Raw genomic sequence first — 20,001 nt, 5'->3', positions numbered from 1 at the left:
GATACAAGAGAAGTGTTTTTCATGGTGAGCAGGCAGCCACTGTGTGAGAGAGCGGGGGCCAGAGAGAGCTAGTTGTTGAAAGCAAGGCAGGGAGTACGTTACAGCCTGCAACACAGCTCTGCTCCAAGTGTTTATAACTCAACCAAAAAATGCAACAATATATTTGAACTGCATATATATACAGCATCAGAAATAATCAAATCTTAAGTATGTCTAAACATTTATGAGTTGTGCCATAATGAAGTTATCAGGGAAGTAAACAGATCATCTTATCTGCGTAAGGAAACCAAACCTTTATGGCTTCATCCGTTGTTGTTAAAAAACAAAGCTGCACAGATGCCATGAAAAATTACATTATTTAACTTTTTTCAACTCATTTTGTTTCCCACAAATGCACCAAATGTTCAGTGGAGAGAATTTGAGTTGGTCAGTCTAGCCTTCAAATGACTAGCTAACATTAGCTGGAATACTGCTGAACTGAATTTTGGATTTTGAAAACCATTTATTTACATAATCAACATCTAGCCGTTTGCACTCAGATTTCAAATATGGTCTGAAAAAAAATACAAGAAGTCTGAAAAATTGAGTCTGGAATTTTGAAAATGGAAAATGTGTAGGAAGTCTGTGAGCACATTTTGTACTGATGATAATGTTCCTCAACAAAGTCCTGTTGTGTATATGTGTTTATATTTCCCATAATGCAGCTGGATAGCATCTTTCATTCAGTTCTCCATGCCATGAAAATACCAACTTCTATCCAAATCCACACAACTATAACATGTGACTTTTGTTCCAGGTTTAAAAATTCTGAAGCCAAGGCTCAGCTTCCATCGTGGGTCAGGCCTTATGTGCGTCTGTATGATGGCTTTGGGAATGTGGTCCGTGACGTCTCTCAGTTCTTCAGGGTTGCACAGAAAATGGTAGATTCTACTCACACAGTTCACAAAAATGCCAAGATTCTTTCACTGACTCCTGTTGTAATCATACCATGATTTTGTAAGACTTGATGATGTTTGGTTTGACACCAAAGGACCAAAGGATTTATATTAATAATGTAACTAGTCCTATATATATATATATAAATCCAAAACGTGAGTTGTGTTTTTTGTGCAACTTTAAAAGATCCTTCTTATGAAGAAAATCAACACATCAGACACAAACTGTACAGAGGGAGAAAAACAAAGAGATAGGTGGTGAGCCCTGGCGTGATTAAGATAGTCTGTGATTTAACAGTAAAATAAGATGGACAGTTAAGTGGAAATAAAATGGCAAAATAAGAAACAATCTGCTAGAAATGTGTTACTGTTTTCTTTTAGACCAATTTTGCTATCTTGCCACTGTCAGTGGGCCTCTGTGTGTACCGTAAAACTGTGTGCAAGAATGTTTTAAGCACAAATCTGAGTATTCATCAATATTTTCTTACCTGAATTTGATCATACTCTACAAACAAATTTAGAACTGAAATTGTTGAAACATAACTTTTAACCAAATGTAAAGCATATCAAAACCACATTCATTAAAAAAAAGCTTTAATAGAAGTCTTGGAGGTGTTTTGTGGTTGATTGATTGGATTTTATTTTCCCTTTTATTAGGATTTTATCATAAATATCATGATTATGTTTTTATGTTAAGGACTATGTGTTGCATTTTATGAATGTATTGATCATATCATCATCATTAGGTGAAAGTCCTTTCTGGATATCATCACTTTCAACCTTATGGAAGTTGATTCCAGTTGAATATGTCAGCTGAGTGTTTGTGTTGTGTTTGAATGTGCCAGAGGCCTGTGGTAGAGAAGAAGAAGACTGTAGCAGAGAGCTGTGAGGCGGCATGTTTACCAGACATTCAGTCCTCTGGCTTCACTTCCTGCTCATCCTCCATCCAAAGCTCCCACGCCCAGAAGGCAAAGGTGCTGGACACCCACCTTCCCAGTCTGAAGAGGAGGAGACTCAGTGAGTATAGCTCTAGATTCATCCTTTCTACAGCACTTTAAAAGCCTTAAACAATTCCAAGAGGACATGACAGTCCTTCGTTGATTTTTTTTTTAAGCTGTTGTCTGGGCTTTGTGAACAGATGAACACACCGGGGCTCCTGGGATGGCCAGGATCTGTATTGAGTACGAGAGTGAAGTGCAAGAGAATCAGAGAAGACCGGTGAACCTGCTGGATGCTCTGGAGCGAGGGGACCATTGCAGTACAGAGGACAACGATGCTGTCGTGGGAGAAGAGCAGGTAGCTTCTTTTCTGTGAGACACTGGTCTGGCCGCTCCCTTTTTGACACGTCTGGATTTTGTTTGTCAGAAGAGACTTTGTAGAAAAATAAGGTCTCTTAATACAATAATCTGTTTAACTGATAAATATCTGGTACAACACCATTTTTAGCTGTGTATAGAGCCCATGTGTGACGTGGGTCAGTACAACCATTACTGATGCCATAAAACAAAAATAGTGAAGTCAAATCATTGGCGAGGAGGTATTTATTTTGTTTAATTGTGTATTTTCTTTTGAAGGCAAATCGTTTGTCCACACTGTCTCTTCAATATGACAAGAAGATGGATGATGAACTGCGGGGAGGCAAACGTAAAATCAAATTGGTCCAAGAAGAGGTATGTATTGTTTTAAAGAGCAATTGCTGTTTTTTGGTTTTGTTGTTAAAAGCAGCAGCTGCAGTCAGACACTCCACCGGATCTGTTTAGCCACAGTGCTGACGTGCACTTACAGCTCCACACCCAGCATGGGCTTTAAAGGGAAAGTTCACCCAAAAATGAAAATTCACTCATTATCTACTCACCTTCATGCTGATTGAAGCTCAGTCTAGTTTTTTAATCCACAAAACACTGCTGGAGTTTCACAGGAAAACAGCATTTCAGAATCTCCCAAACAATGGAAGTTTCAAAGTGTCAAGAACTGGAGTGAGAAGCATCATCAAGAAATTCAAAGAGCGCCACACAGTACAGAACAAGCCTGGCAGAGGCTCTGTAAAGAAAACTAGTGAGAGATGTGTCTAAAGACCCCAAAACAACTGCCAAGACGCTAGTGAATGACTTAGCCAAGTCAGGAATTGTAGTCTCAAAGAAGACAATCACAAGAGCCCTGCACAGGAATGGACTGCGAGGTTGCAGACCAAGAAAAACTTCACTTCTGCAGAAGAGACACCTTCAAGCCAGACTGGAGTATACTAAGGACAACCTGGAGAAAGATTCTGCATACTGGAAGTGTGTCCTTTGGTCAGATGAGATGAGACTACAACTTTTTGACCACAGAGATGTTGCTCATGTTTGGAGAAAGAAGGGAGAGGTGTATAACCCAAAGAACACCGTCCCAACAGTCAAACACAGTGGTGGGAGTATTATGCTGTGGAGATGCTTCAGTGCGTCTGGAACTGGGAATCTCATCAAGGTGGAAGGAATCATGAAGAAAGAAGGATATGTGAAGATTCTGAAAGAAAACCCAAACTGGGTCTGGGTCGTTGCTTTGTCTTCCAACGTGAACAACAGCACAAAACATACGTCGCTCCTGGTGAAGAATTACCTCCAGAAGACCAAAGTGAACATTACTGACTGGTCTGTTCAAAGACCTGACTTGAATCCCATTGAAAATCTGTGGGGTGAACTGAAGACCAAGGTCCATGAGTAGTTCTTGGTTTTTGTGAAATAATTTTGTTTCTGTGTGCAAAATAAAATAATGTAAGCATCCAAAATAAAACTAGGATGTTTGGAAAAGCTGAGTTAAAAATTCCTCGCTCTGTTTAACAGCACTTGGGAAATCCTTTTTAAAAAATGACAGTTTCATTGGGGGGGCCAATAATTTCGTCCTCATCTGAATGTAATATTTTTTAAATTTGAGGTTTTGTCTGATTTACAGTACCTGTGTGCATTTTGGTTGTTGAAACTGTTACAGTCTTGATCATGTCTTGCTTTATTTTATTTCTATAAAAAGTTTTTCCATGTATAAACAGTGTATTTTTCTGCATTGTTTTTGAAGAAGAGAAGCAGGCCAGAGGATGTGTGTGAGGAAGGTAAAGCCAGCAGGGCCAAGACTTTCCTGGCAGAGATGAAGAAGTCACTGAGCCAGGTCAACTTCGACCGCATCATACAGGCACTGCAAACCTACAAGAAGACCGACAGCCTGGACGTCCTAATGACTGAGACGGCTGTTTTAACTGAAGACGCTAATACTTACAGTCTGCTCAGGGGTAAGTTCTCTGCTCAACAGCACGCTATCTTATGTAACCTGCACATTTACGCTGTGATTTACAAGCACCTACCTTGTAAATTTGAGTTCTTTGTCACAGCTGTCAACTGAAAAAAAATCTACAGATTGTGTTTGTGCTTGATAATTTGTGTGTTTATGTTTAGTGTTGTGTGTGTTTCCAAGTTAACTTTGTGATCAGTTGATCTCTAATGCAGCCACTGTTTCACAGGCATGTACCAGTTTGTTCGGCCACATCACAAGAAGACGTTTGATAAGAAATGCCAGGAGCTGACTGGGCAGGGCTGTGGATACAAACCTGATCACTCACTGGCTAAGGACAGAAAGAATGCACTCATGCTGCACAGCGGTATGAAACACTGCACACTTCTCTATATGTTCAAAATGTGTCTGATGATGTAACACTGGATTTGATGGAAATTTCTGAACTAAATCCCTGTCAGATTGCTTTTTTTGTCCAAGCAACATACATATTAAATAATAATATTATTTAGCTTGCAGTGGTGTAAAACAGAAAAGAGCAGACAATTCTCAGGCTGGAAGCAGAAAGTCTAAAATTAATTGTTGACTGTATCTTTGAAAGAGGACATGGCACATTCTTGGTCTTACAAATTAAAATGAATCCACACAATTTTCCTGCTGCAGCCTTTTTTGGTCTAATATGACCAGTGGCTTGTGGTGGCTAATGTTAGCTAGCTTAGATGGATAACTTTTTTAGGCTTTTTGAGCCTGCTGACCAACTGACTTTACTGAGTCTTACTCTTTTACAGAATTTTAGCATTTAGCCTTTTTCTTCCTTTTTTTTAATTTTTCCTGGTCAGTAGTTTTGAGACTGTCTCACTGTTCCGACTGATCCTACTGTTTCTCTCTGCTTGGTCTTTGTGGTTCAAAGCAGAACAGATGAACCTATTCCTGTTCTGTTTTGTGTTCTTGAAGCTTCGGACAGACAGACAGCTGTGGCTCTGACATCCTCCAGTGGGACGTCTACCTGCAGTCAGCTCAATACACAGCAGCTCAACAAAGGAGGACAGCACCTAACCCAGCAAGGACTAAGAGAACCTCAGACTGGTACAACATTACATCATTACAAGACAATCTCAATCCTTTGAGCACTAAGAATACTAGTATTACTAATAATAACTCACATTCCATATATCTCTGTTGTTTGGACTAGTTTGAACACCAGTTTTAGATATCCACTATTTGATTTTAACCGGAGGTGGGAAGTAACAAAGTACAAATACTTAGTTACCAAACCTAAGTAGAGTTTTCAGGTATCAGTTTTTGAGTAATTATTTTTCTGACAACTTTCAACTTTTACTCCCTAAATTTTAATACAAATATCTGTACTTTCTACTCCTTCCATTTTCAAAACAGGCTTGTTACTTTAGTTTTAATACATTTGAGAGGAATCTTCTCCTTCTTCTTCTCCTTTTTCTTCTTCACCTTCTTCTTATTTTCCTTCTCTTTTTTCTTCTTCTCCTTCTTCACCATATTCTCCCTCTTCTTTTTCTCCTTCTTCTTCACTCTCTCCTTCATCTTCTCCTCCTCACTTATCACCTTCTTCTTTTCCATCTTCTCCTTCTCCATCCTCTTTCTTCACCTTCTTCTTCTCCTTTTTCTTGTCCTTTTTCTTGACCCTCTACTTCTCCCCCTCCTCCTTTTTCTTCCTCTCCTTCTTCACCTTCTTCTTCTCCTGCTTCTTCTTCTTCTTCACCTTCTCCATCGTCTCCTACCCTTCTTCTTCTTCTCCCACTTCTTCTTTTTACTCCTTCTTTTTGTTCATCTCGTTCTTCTCCTCCTCCTCCTCTTTCTCCTTCTCCTCTGCCACCACTAGAAGTGTTTGTGTAGTAAAATTGTGTCACAAAATCTAACCAAACTGGCAGCTGAGTTGCAAATTCCACCCACTGCTCAGGCAACAGTAATGACACTCATTGACCTCAAGGTGGAGCTGTAACAAAAAAGTTTACATTTTTGCAGTTATTTTGAAAATGTCTTTGTCTAGGTTCAAAATTCTTTCAGAATATTAATCATTGAATTCACCTGCATCTTTTCGCAATTACTCTTCTGCTTACCATAACTGATTTAATGAGCCATTCATAGTTTCACTGTACCGGCCGTGTGTACTTAGACTTGCATGGCTTAATCTTTGAGACAAGTACAGTGGTGGAAAAAAGTTTTCAGACACCCTTAAAATTTTACACAATCTCAAATATTATAATGAAATATTTGTTGAAAAATCTTTTTTTGTGTTTCAAAAGGTGTGGCTGCATTAGACAGACACAAACAAATACAATTTTTTTTTTTTTTTTTGTTTATTTGTTGTTAACAAAACAAAATTCTTGATAGTTTCAATATGTCAGTTCTCAACATTGTCAGTATCAAAGTCAACAAGTAACAGAGAATGTGTTCAAAACTGAACAAAACAATAAATAAACCATCACATCATCAAATTAATATTTAGTAGTCCTGCCATTAGCACGCAGTAGAGCTCTAATCCTGGCTGGCATGTTCCCCACGAGCCTTTCACACTGTTGAGGGGTAATCTTGTCCCATTCTTCTCGAATTGCTGCTTTTAATTCTTCTAAATTCTTTGGTGTACGCTTTGAAACAGAACTTTTGATAATCCACCACAGATTTTCAATGGGGCTCATGTTCAGAGATTGAGCTGGCCACTCTCAGACCTGGATACTGTGCTCCTGCAGCCAAGTTCTACTGGCCCTGGATGTGTGGTAAGGGGCATTATCTTGTTGAAACATCCAGTTTTGATCTCGACGGAACAGTGCAGAAGGGAGCATGTGGGTTTCAAGAATGGCACAATACTTGGCACAGTTCAATGTGTCATCACAGACAGTGAGATGACCAACACCAGCAGCACGTATGCATCCCCAAATCATGATACTGCCTCCACCATGCTCGACAGTAGGTACTGTACATGCTGGAGATAATGCTTCACCTGGCCTTCTGCGTACCCTCACATTAGCAGGGGGAAGATAAAGCTGGAGACTGGACTCATCTGACCACAGAATCTTCTTCCAGTTCCTGGCTGTCCAGTTCTTGCGTGCTTGGGCCCAACGACACCAGGCTAACCTCTGTCTCTCATTGATCAGGGGCTTCTTGACAGCCTTGTAGGACCTTAAGCCATGATCTAAAAGTCGGCCACGTACAGTGTGGGTGGAACACTGGACACTAGTTTGGTTTGACCACTGCTGCTGAAGCTCCTGTCATGTCATTCAGCAGTTTTCCCTGCACATGCGGATCAGGATGCGGTCATTTCTTGCTGAAGAAACCCTTGGACGCCCAGATCTTGGTTTGTCTTCCAAGATGTTGGTTTGCCTGTATTTCTGCAGAGTGTATCCAACTGCTGAAGGACTACATCTGCACTTCCTGGCTATCTGGTGGCAGCTGTACCCTTCCTGGCTGAGAATCTGTATCTTCAGGCGTGTTTCCTGCGTTAGGTTCCTTGTTTTAGCCATTTTTGTCTCTGAAGAACTTTCAAATGTGCTGGCTTTATATAGACACGAAGCACAGCAACGAAAATTGTGTCTTTTAATAAAAAGCACGACCTTCATTAGTGGATCACTGGTACCAAAATGACCCAATACTCAAAATTTCTTATGTATTTTTATGGAACCAATCAATTTTAAGTTTTTAATGGCTTTTTTAGAATTTGTTTAGTATTTTGGCTGTGTCTGTACTAAAAGAAATTGCACTTGAAGACCTAAGAGTGATTCTTAATGAAATATTTCACAAATGCATGGGGTGTCTGAAAACTTTTTTCCACCACTATATATGCTACTAGCAGGATCAACCAGGTAGCCCTTGGGCATAATATCAAAATCCTATTATTACCAACTCCTCAACTTGTAAGAAGGTGTGTAGAAGCGCACTTTGGTTTAAGAATAATGTAGTTTTTGGTGTGAGCGTACCGCAACAACTGTTTTCTGTGTGTTGTATGGCTGGTTATTAAGCATGAAAACAAGTTGACTACTTTCTTCTCATGTTAATCAGGTTCTGCTCCAAAGAGTGAAGTCCACGTGACCTTCCTGGCTGATGTGAAAAAAGCCCTCGGAGCAGAAAAATCAGCTCAGCTCTTTCAGGCCATTCACAGCTACAAGAAGACAGACAACTATGAAAACCTGGTGACCATAGTGGTGAGCTTATTCACAGAGAGAGATGAGGACTTCAACCTTCTAGTCAGTAAGTTCTTTCAGACCACTGCATATATTTGTCAGTGTATATGTGTGTGGTCAGAAGCGTTTCCTGGACTCTGTTGGACAGTCTGGGAGATCCTCCCTGAGGGAAAACCTTTGATAAATAGGATCTGTTTTGATGCTTTTCTGCACACTCTGACATCTTATTTTACATTCAAAGTACATGTCTTAATCATTTCCAAATTAATTATGAATTATGCTAGTAAATCATAGTAATTCACAGTATTACTTAGTAGTATTGCTCGTCTTTTCTGCCCTCTGCAAAAGCATGAAATCAACTTGAATGAAACTAACAAAATATCCTTTCTAATGCAACATATAGGCCAGTCTATGTTTTGTACACAGTGGTTCCATTTCAAATAGTACATTTACACTAAATCCATGTGAAATTAAACTGGTCTACAGTGGAGCTTAGTTTCTAGTTTATTCATGTTAAATAGGTACTGACAATATGTGACCCACAGCCAGGGTTTGAATTACACACTGTCTTTCAGGGGAGCTGTGTTTCCCTGCACGTCACATGGAAGTGTGTGGCAGCGCGGTCAGTTGTGTGGTTACTGTAGAAAAAATTCTACTTTTAATACCACAGATAATATTAACTATCAGTAACATTTTATGCTTTTCACAGTGGCTATGACTACAACATAAGGCAACTGTTTCAAAATCAAAGAATAATCAGAGCTAAAAAATTAATAAAATATATTTTTTATTCACAAAATCAGCAGGGGGACATGCCTCCCATATTTACCCATTCGAGAATCACATATCACATGATAAAAATAATTAAGCTGAACACTGATCAAACATCAACATCAGCATCTGATCTTTGTGAATAATGCTGTGAATCAAAATGAACCCACTGAGACATTTGACATTTACATTGGAATATGATAAGAGAATAAACACACAACATTGATAGATTACACTATTATTACTTATCCCAGCAACCTTAAAATACAGAAACTAAAAAACAACTTAAAAATGATGATGATGTTTTAGGGCTCTTTCTGAATATCTCAAGGTAGTCTTTCAGGGGACCTCAACTCACCTAAGGACACGAGCTCCCCTGAAAAACTACTTTCAGTCAGTCAGTCATAACAGAGATTCCAGTCTGCAGTGTAGTTCTTTTCACTGGCTCCATAAAACACAGAACTGTACAGTAACACAAGTTTTGATATCATGTCAATACATCACTTCTGTCCATATTCACATGCTCCCTCTGTCCCTCTCCATCCCTCTCTGTCCTTCTCCATTCCTCTCTGTCCCTCTCCATCCCTCCCTGTCCCTCCCTGTCTCTCTCTTTCCCTCTCTGTTCCTCTCTGTCCATCTCTGTCCCTCTCCGTTCCTCTCTTTCCCTCTCCGTTCCTCTTTTTCCCTCTCTGTCCCTCTCTGTCCCTCTTTGGGGGGGGGGGGGGGGGGGGGGTTGCAGGGGAGGGAGAATGATTTAGGGCTAAATAAAAAAAATCTTTGCAGCTACAGCCCCCAGATGTCCAGTCCAGGCGACACCTATTAGTCTGTGGTTCCCACTATTCATTTTATCTTTCATCTTTCTTTTCTTTAGGGTTTGGCATGTTCATTCGCCCTCACCATAAAAGGCAGTACAAACAGATGTTGGATGCTTTGGGAGGACAGCCGGTCTCTGCTGATGTTTCTGCTGTCAATCAAGAACAGCAAAGACATGGTAAAGAACAACCTTGTGTATTATAGCATGATAGAAACGTGTTTGTATTTTTTAGATGTTGCCTAATGCTTTTTGTATCTTCCTCTAGAGGTCACTGAAATAATTTGGACTCTTCAGATCAGAGCCTTCAGATCTGACATGAGACCCTTAAAGAGATAGTTCACCTAAAAATGAAAATTCAGTTATTATCTGCTCACCCTCATGCTGATTGGATGTCAGGTTTAGTTTTTTAGTCCACAAAACACTGCTGGAGTTTCACAGGAAAACAGTGTTGCAGAATCTCCAAAACAAAGGAAGTGAATGGACTGGAGAAGCTGGGATTAAACCACCAACCTTCTCATTAGTGACCCACCTTCTGTGACACAGAGGATGATACACACCCTATACTTGTCAGTGATGTTGGTTTGGGTCTTTTCAGGACATTTGTTGTGAGGAAAAAAATAGAATATTGCTGGTATCCTTTTAAAGACATGTATCAGCCTGCATTGTTGTGTACCACAGGGTTTTACATTATTAGTGGGGGACAAAAGTTTCTTGTTCTCACATTTTCTAACAACCTAACAATAGTGTTATAATTTATGAAACAAATAAACAGTGTATCATGTGAATATTAAATCCAACATCTAACACCTAAACTTTGCATATTCTTTTCAGATTCATCGTCACCTACTTTGAAGACCCAAAGCAAGATTTCCAGTTTTTTCTCAAGCAGCCAAAGAAAGTAGAATGTCAGTTACAGGAACACTGTTCCTGTATTTTAAAGTCCATAACTGTCTGAACACTGAACACTGAGGACTGGGACAGACTGTCTAATGCATAATTAATTAACCAGAAATGGTGCTGGACTCATCAGTATTTATCATCTATGGTTCTTGGACACACACTCAAGAGACAACAACAGTACCCACAACACATTTTTTTTTCTTTGTCTAGAGAGAAAGTGACACATTCAAGATGACACTAGGCACAAGGACAGTAAGGGCTCTGTAATGTAAATTATGCCTATTCTGTATTTATTTAATTTCAGGGAAAGTGAAAATGTAATATGGAGAAATGAGATGTTGTAATGTATTTTTAGCTAATAAATGAAATTCATGAAAGCTACATATGTCTTGAGTTTCTTCTGTAACAGCTGAACAATGTGAGTCTTTTCATGGAATTCTGTGTACTCTGGGCGTCCTACCTAGTATGCCTGCTGCTAAACGCTAACTTAACATTAAGTATGATGCTGGCTACATATTTTTATAAATAATATAACATTTATTTTGCAATTTGATTACATGTAACAAGTTACTCCCTAACACTGCTAATAGATAAGCCTTGCTTTTAGCCTGGCAGACAACTTGTGGCCCGTACCAGCCAGGAAGGAGTTAGGAGTCAGCAGTCATTCTAGGTTTTATAAATGCTTTCCAAAGTTTCTAAACAAATTCTGAATCACAGCAACCATGCAAAATAAATAAATAAATTAGCTGGCGCTTTTCTGCAGTGTAGGCATTTTCAAAAATGACTGAATAAACAAATTGAAGTGAAAGTGAATAATGCTTCATAATTTTCATTTTCATTTAAAACCATTTAAGCTCACTATGAACAATTTCTAAAGCTGAAAAGATTATAGGTCTGCAAAGGTTTTTTTAGTTTATTTCAAAAAGATGAATTCAGAGATTTAGTGGAGCTCAAATCTCAAAAATTTATTACAGTAAGTTGACTTTTGAACTTTTTTTTAAAGTTTGTTTTCCTGATGAGAGGAGATAAAAAGAGATGACCTGTTAACTCGGACTAAATGCATTTATCTCTCAATCATAAAGAATTTAACATGATGAAGAAATTGCATTAAAAATGGTCAGGAAAGTTCATTCATGCACAAATTAACTTGTCTCAAGATTTATTGATAAGGCCTGTTATGATTTGGGTCAAGATGGTCTGACATTTTTAAAAAGTGGGTCCTCAGGGAAAAAAGTTTGGGAAACCGTGCTCTAAGGTGGTCCTTGGTAGAGAAAAAATGGAGAGCCTCTGCACTTGGGGATCCCAGGGCAAAAAATTCTCTTTGAATTAAAGCTGAAGGACAATTTAACTAGAGATCATCCTGTCACATACACCACAAGCCCCTGCCGTCAGTCAGTGAAGTTTGCTGAGTCTGATTTGTTAGAAATCCACTGAGTTGTTTATATGCTGAGTGTCAGTCAAATCAAGTCAAATTTATTTGTATAACCCATAATATAATATCACAAATCACACTTTTCCTCAGGGGGCTTTAGTGTGCAGAGTGTGACACACCCTGTCCTGTAGACCAGTGTTACACAAACTTTTTTTTCTGGGGACCCACTTTTTAAAAATGACAAACCATCACGATCTAATTTAAAACAGGCCTTATCAATAAGTCGTGGGACTTCATTTGTGCATAAATGAACATTCCTGACCATTAAAAGTGCCATTTCCACAACACCTCATATTATCTTGAGTATAAAAAAATGTATACACATATTAAATACTGTCTGAATGAGAAATACATGTATTTGAATAGGCCATCTTATTGTTTTTATTTCCTCTCATCTGGAAAACAAGATAGGACATCTTAGCCTACTTCTTACAAAATAAGTGCATTTAGGCAGAATTAAAAGGCTCTTTTAAATCTTATATTTGCATAATTTCTTGCATAGTCCTTTATTTATTTGTGGACTCAAATAAAATCTCTTGTGACCTACCTGTGGGTCCCGACCCAGACTTTGTAAAAGACTGCTGTAGACCCTTGAAAGAGTGAGGAAAAGCCCCCCTGCCAAAAAAAAAAACTTTTATCAGGGAAAAACTGGAAGAACCCTAAGGGAGAGTTACAGAGAAGGGACCTTCCTCCCACCCATATATTCTCTCGTAGCTATTATACTTGGCAGAATCAGAACCCTGTATAATTCAAGATTCAAGATGTTTATTGTCACAATGGTGTGGAAAACTTTGACCAGAGCGCTCCATTGTAAAATGACAGTAGGTAATAAATGAGAGAACAATCAAAGATAAAGATATACATATACAAATATACATATATACATACATACATATACATATATGTGTGTTTGTGTGTACATACATATCTACATGTGTGTACATAATATGATCTTCATATTATAAGGCGTTGAGCAAAATATGAAAGCTACGTCAGACGGTTGCCATTTGAAGTATCGCGAGAGTTCTTTTAACACGGTACTTCCATCATGGCAGGCAGTAAGTTGGTGCTAGAAGGAAGAGTAAGTATAAACGCATTTATTTTAGGACTCAGCGTAGTTGTAATCCCATTGATCAGAACCTGGTTTGGACATCTTGACTGGGTCTTTGATTATCTCACGGAGACTCCCGGGAAAATAGCCATTTGTATCCACATTGCAGTTGTCAACGGCCTCTTGCTCATCATCTACAGAGGACCTCTGTACAAGGTAAGCTCTGGTGTGAGGTGAGTTAGCCAACTTCTGGGCTCGTGGAACCCGGACTTGAGTTTTACTGCAGTCCAGCAGGAATGTATTTAACACAAGTTGATTTGCGGAGTCTGCCATAACTTAGTTGGTCACTGAAACTTAAATGTTATGCTTCTGTTGTCGCTAACTAAATCCTCGAGCTAGCTAACATTAGCATTAGCTACCTATTTCTGTTAGTTAGCTAATCTAATTAGCTAAAGATGAGGGAGACAGGTGCTGTTGACATGCTCAGGATAGAAGGCTAATCCAGGTAAAGCTGCAGTGCTAACTCCCTGCTTTAATTTTACAAACAACCCTGATAAGAGTCTCAGTAGAGGGACGCATAATGGGAACCAGTCCTGAAAACTGCTCTGCTTTCTGTGCACTAAACAATCCTGTCACCACTGACTAAAATGTAGGTGAGGTTTTAGAGTTGGATAGCTGCAAATCACTGCGTCCCAAACTTTTTTTTCCTAGGGACAAAAAAACGCGATCCAGTTCACAACAGGCCTTAACAAAATAGTTCATTTGTGCATAAATTAACATTCCTGAACATTTTGAGAGTTAACAGACCATCTCATTATTTTTACTTTCTTTCATCAAGACAAACAGCCTAACAAAGGTCTGAGACAACTCAAAATTTCAAGTCAGCTTACTTACTTATTTACTAAAATAAACTACTACTATTCCGTATTATTCCTCATTTTTGCTGACCTAGTTGAGATAATTTACTTGTCTTCTTTAGTTGAAAGGATAAATCTTTGCCAAAAAAATAAAATATAATTCAGCTTTTACTTAAGAAGAAAATGAACATTTAAACACATTTTAATTTCTTTAATATAGCTGTACTGCAGATATGTAAACTTAGATTCTGCAGTTTCTCCCATAGTCTTTATGTACTGGGTGGCCCACCTGTGGGTCACGACCCAGACTTTGGGAATGACTGCTCTAAATGATTGTTTTGAAGGTGGTGGAAAAAGCAACCAAACTTGAAGGCAAAATTCAGCCAGTTTGATGTTAAATGCTGTTGACTGAAGCAATCGACTGCAGTTATATTGACAGAGAAAGCTGAGTTCTCCTGCTCATGAAGACCATGTCTGTATATTGGCAAGGATCTGACAACGCAAGAGGTACCACAATATAGGGGCTACAATTCAGCATCTTGCAAAAACAGCCTGTAGTTCTTCTTGCAGTCAGTGACATCACTCAGACATCACTGGTCCAGGAAGAAAACTGAGAACTCTGCTTTTTCTGTGAATATAGCAGCACTGTCTTACTTTAAGTGACTGCATTTACCATGAGCACTGACTGCACAGCCACAGGAAAAGTTTTTCTCTTCAAGAGTGTACTCCACTGAGCTGAATGTCTTCCTAGGTATGTGTTTTTAATCAGCTGATAATACATAACCTAAAACTTAAAATTAAAATTCCAGATAATAGGCATGAGTTTTTTGGATCATTCCCAGATAAGGATTCCATGGTGTAGCCTGTTCAAACTTGCTGTTGTGAAATAGCAACATGGTGAAACTGGCTGTTTGACCTGGGATGAAACTACACTGGTCAAATGAAATAATGGCCATGCATCTCAGCTCTCCTTAAATAAAAGTAGGGGGGCTTTGAACCACTGTCTGAAACAATCGACCAGTATCAGACAGACCCAACAATAGTGTCTCATGCTAATATCTGATGATAGACAGATCTCAACAGAAAATGCACTGGATTGTACATGCAGATGCACTTAAGCAAATATTGCACACAGATATGAAACAAAATCTAAGTACAAAATGACAATTTACTGTGTGTACCTCTTGGACCATGCAGAATATAGTATAGTTATTTTGGGGCCTGATGTTTTTTCTCTGTAACCATGTTGGCGCTCTCTGCAGCTGTATTGCTCCTGCCCATATTGCAACAGGTGTGCCCCTGACTAAACTCTGGTCATGTGGCTTGTTACACTTTTCATCAAAAGAAGCCTTGCATAAAGAACAATACATTTTTAATCAAACAATACATTTGAATATGAAATTATGACACAAGATATGAAAATAAACATTTCATTAATCTTTGAGTAAAAATGTCTGTGATAACCTGAGTGTCTGAACGTCCCTCTAGGTTGCTGTGAGAGCCTGTTTTCTGGGAGTTACTTTTGGCTGTGGCTTAATTATAAGCTTCTCTGAGACCACCTGGACACATTTTGGCTGGTATGTAGATGATGTTCAGACGTCACAGATCATTTAGTTTGATGGGTTTATTCATTAAAGTAACGTCATGCTACCCATGTGTTTCATTTTTCTTTTAATGACATTTTAAAGTTAAACCTTTATGACCATGTGTTGAACTGTACCCAACCCACAATATTCTTCAGTCTTTTTGTTTTTTTGTATACTGAATCACAGTGAATAAATTTAACTAAAATATAAATGATGTACATATGTGATGACGCCTAAATGAATTGTTGAGCTGTAAAAATCAGGCTGACAGCAACGTGTTTTGTAATCCTTGCTGAAGCTGTATGTGTGTAGTAATGGTGCCTCTCTGCAGGTACATGTGCTCCCTGTCGTTCTTCCATTACTCTGAGTACCTGGTGACAGCCATCATCAACCCTCGGAGCCTGTCGCTGGACTCGTTCCTGCTCAACCACAGTGTGGAGTACACTCTGGCTGCTGTCTCATCATGGGTGGAGTTCACGGTGGAGAAGCTGACAGTTCCAGGTTGGTCTGCCATCGGTCTCATCATCACTATTGACTCAGTCCACTCAGAACTGTTGGCACATAAAAGGTTCTAGTATATTACTGTAACCTCTCAGGTAACATGTGGTTCAAAGTGTCACGAAATCAAATACTTTCTCATCTATTTTCCTTTTTAAACAGAGAAATAAAGACGTTCACCTTTTGAATTTAAGTTTCTCTCTTTTACAGCTTAAAGCTTAATTGGCTCAGTAACTCCTTATAAAACACACTTCATTCAATTTCGACAGAACAACATGTAAAACTTATCTAAAACGTCTTTGTTATTCTATCCACTCTTCCAACAATCACCAACTGTGTTTTGGTCAAATTAAATCCTTCCTTCACAGTGTGAAAACAGTGTTAAGAGTCTGAGTCTGCAGGCTGTTTACCGCTCACTCTTCACCATGGTCCTGCTGAGTGGGTGTGTCCTGTGGCGTGGCGCAGCAGCTGTCACTCTGCAGGCCATTATATTAGCAAAATAAAATGACAGATATCACCACAAAAATCGGCCAATAAGACCAACCAGCGATGGATTCAACCCGTTGTTGATGGAAGATATGTTTGTCCAAACACCCAATCCTAGCAGAGCGGGTCAGTGTGTGAGTGTGTGTAGCATGTAGCCTGTATAAATTTAAAGATATAAAAGGAATATTAAATGACATAAATAACATCAGAAAGAATATTTCTAATAATTACCCATTTTCAACAGTTTACAGATCTAACTGAATGCTGTCAGGTGTTGTTTCAGTGGACATTGGTACCAGTCAGTTGATACAGCTGTTATCAGCTCGTCATCAGTAACTGTCATGGCTTCATACTGCCGCTAAAAGGAACGGAGGATTTTTCAACCTGCAGCTTTGTCTCCTCTGTCCTTGCATCTCTTCCTAGCATCTCTCTCTCATGTCTTCACTGTGTGGAGCTAAGACACGAGGAGAAGAAGTGAGTGGAGGAGATGAATTTACAGAATGAGAAGCACCCACAGTTAACCTGCCAAGGAGCAGGCTAGTTCAGTGGTGTGAGTTACCATGGTTACTATAAGCCACAGTCATGGAACAGATTTCTCACTTAAATTAGCCAGACTTATCAAAATAAGACAGGCTTTTGGTTAATCCTTGTTGATGAAATACCCCTCTGGGGTCCTCAGACATGATGTCTGCAGTTGGTGTGACATATGCAGGATCTGCACATTATTAGACTTCTCATGTATCCACCAGTGTTTTACCAGCATGTTCTCTCTCTCAGAGCTGAAGCAGCTGAACTGGTTGAGTTTTGTGGGTCTGCTCATGGTGTTGTGTGGCGAGGGCCTGCGTAAGGCGGCCATGTTGACGGCCGGCTCCAACTTCAACCACATTGTCCAGAATGAGAAGGCCCAGAGCCATGTGCTGGTCACCAGCGGGGTCTACTCCTACTTCAGACACCCCTCCTATGTAGGCTGGTTCTACTGGAGCACAGGAACACAGGTGAGCTAACACAGCGCCTACTATCCAATTCATTCTCTTTATAGTATGGCTGTAGAATATTTGAATGTACAATTTCACATCACATAAGTCATTTATTTATGATATTAATCAATCCTGCCAGAGTTTAACTGGTTATGAAACTAGTCTCAATTTAATACGTTAATGCAGGGGTTTGTACCCCGCGGCTCCGGAGCTCTTCTGCAGTGGCTCCCTGTTTTCTTTTTTGCAGTTTAATTTTTATTTATCATAGGTCTACAATGTAAAAATGAAAAAAAGATGAAAAAACTCAAAAAATCCAACTCACATTCTTAATTTTTAAACTACTGTAAACTACTAATCCTTTAATAGATAATTTACTTTTTTCTTTTAAATGTTTGAGTTTTAGAAACTCAAAAAAATGAATTTAAAGAAACATTAGAAGTAGAAGTGAATGATGGTTAACATTTTAATATTTTCCATTAAAACCATTTCATTTCTATGCACCAAAATAATGACATACACTGAAATGAATGAAAGTCATCAAAACTTTTTCAGGTTATGTCAAAAATTAAGAGTTTGAGTTGGGCTCAGAAGTCAAACATCTGTTGCAGTGCATTGCTTTCAAATTTTGAGTTGTCTCAACTATTTTTTATACATTGTAAAATGATTATTAGATTCACCAACTGTAAAAATATGTAGCCTGTATACCGAATTTCAAAAATTTTGAATATTTCGACAGCTAAAATGTACATCATAGCCTATGTCTGTGACTTCCCTCTAAATTTTGATGGTGGCTCGTCTTCTTCAGTCTCCATAAGCTGTGGATGCAAATAAATGAAAGGAAAATGGAGAATTTAACAGTTGTGGCTTGAGACAGATTTTGTTTGTCTGCCTTAATGCCTCTATATGGTCTACATACCATCACAGAGAAGATGGGCTGTTTGTATGTTGTCATGAACGCCTGCCAGCAGGTCAGATTCTCCCTGAAACAAGTCTGCGTTTACATAAATACAGGCTGATGTACAGTGAGTCGTACAGTAGCCAGTTAAAAAGAAGCAGGAGGATATTTTTATTTGGATGATTTATTTTTGACATACTTTGCAGTTATCATGGTGGAAACGCTGCCACTTCTGTCCACAGGACCCTCTAAAATCCTAATCCCTAAAAAACCCTTCAGGCTAACGTTAGCTAGCAGCATGTTAGTTCACTCAAACTCTCCTCCTGTTCTGACTGAAGTTGACGTGTCTCCCCAAACATTTTTTTCATTCAGACTTACTTAACTTCTGCCTTTATGTTTTTTCTCACTACAAAGCCTTACTGCAGCAATCAGATGCACCATGTCAACCTGTCTGTTTACATCTGCAACCCTCTGACATCACATGAAATCACATGATCACATGAGATCGTGTTCCCTCTGGTACATTAACTTATAATATAATAAGATCTGGCAGTAATGAGGAGCACTTTTGGAGAAAACGTAAAGACATCAGTCTTGGTACTTGGATTTGAGAAGGTTATTTATTCACTAATTCTAATGTGATTGAATCGTAATCTGCTTGGAGGGCCACAGACCAACTTGATGCTGAAATTTGGTGGAGATCTGATCAAAATCAGAGTAAATATGTTCAGACAGTGTTGGTGCTCAGACTTTTACCACTTGGCAGAGGAGGTGATCTTAGTAATGGTTTGCTGCTCTTTGGTTTACCACATGCTCTGTGTTGTTGTATTTTGCAGGTCATGCTGTGTAACCCAGTGTGTATATTGGGCTACACGATAGCCAGCTGGCGGTTCTTCCGAGAGCGGATCGAAGAGGAGGAGCTCTCCCTCATCCATTTCTTTGCCGAGGACTATGTTGAGTACAAGAAGAAGGTTCCCACCGGGCTGCCCTTCATCTCAGGCATCCGTGTTAACTAGATCCTAGAACGGGATGTTGGATGTAACAGACTTAAAGCACTAATGCAGGTCAGACCTGGTGGGTGTGTGGTGTCTGCCGTGGCAGCTGCCCTCCAGAGGGAAACCGTGCAGCTGGCTGAGAGCCTGTAGCTCCCAGACAGAGACCGTGACAGCTGGGACAGCAGCAGTGCTGCTGTTTTTCTCCCAACTTCCAAAATCCAGTTTAAGACCAGACAACCTCAACTGTACTCCATTTTTTCCAGCCATAGCAACTCCATGTGTTTCAGTTGTGTTTTTGTTTGCATGCTTTGACCATGTTTAGTGTTTTTACTGATGATGTGTGTTGAAGGATGACACTGCACTGGGCCCTTTGGTATCAGACAGCAGCAGAGAGT

At 39.3% G+C, this 20,001-nt stretch overlaps 2 protein-coding genes across 2 annotated transcripts in view; both read left to right on the top strand.

Annotated features, from left to right (window-relative positions):
• rtel1 (regulator of telomere elongation helicase 1) overlaps positions 1–11,210 on the top strand; it is a 35,351-nt gene extending 24,141 nt beyond the window's left edge. Inside the window, exons 24-33 of the mRNA XM_084721988.1 lie at positions 797–920; positions 1,781–1,952; positions 2,074–2,231; positions 2,510–2,605; positions 3,984–4,194; positions 4,423–4,560; positions 5,148–5,279; positions 8,223–8,411; positions 9,987–10,106; positions 10,761–11,210. Coding sequence (XP_084578114.1) covers positions 797–920; positions 1,781–1,952; positions 2,074–2,231; positions 2,510–2,605; positions 3,984–4,194; positions 4,423–4,560; positions 5,148–5,279; positions 8,223–8,411; positions 9,987–10,106; positions 10,761–10,831 — 1,411 coding nt within the window. The 3' untranslated portion in view covers positions 10,832–11,210. The remainder of the gene's footprint in view (positions 1–796; positions 921–1,780; positions 1,953–2,073; positions 2,232–2,509; positions 2,606–3,983; positions 4,195–4,422; positions 4,561–5,147; positions 5,280–8,222; positions 8,412–9,986; positions 10,107–10,760) is intronic.
• A 2,092-nt stretch (positions 11,211–13,302) lies between these two features.
• On the top strand, positions 13,303–19,655 carry icmt (isoprenylcysteine carboxyl methyltransferase). Its single transcript, XM_084721987.1, has 5 exons — positions 13,303–13,528; positions 15,658–15,746; positions 16,087–16,256; positions 17,517–17,734; positions 19,448–19,655. Exons 1-5 carry the CDS (start codon positions 13,310–13,312, stop codon positions 19,625–19,627), a joined length of 876 nt encoding a protein of 291 aa, XP_084578113.1. The 5' UTR covers positions 13,303–13,309; the 3' UTR covers positions 19,628–19,655.
• The last annotated feature ends 346 nt before the right edge of the window (positions 19,656–20,001 follow it).

This window comes from Lutjanus erythropterus, chromosome 6, assembly GCF_056507025.1.
Source record: "Lutjanus erythropterus isolate fLutEry1 chromosome 6, fLutEry1.hap2, whole genome shotgun sequence".
Lineage (NCBI taxonomy): Eukaryota > Metazoa > Chordata > Actinopteri > Lutjaniformes > Lutjanidae > Lutjanus > Lutjanus erythropterus.
This window is presented reverse-complemented; position numbering and strand designations above follow the sequence as displayed.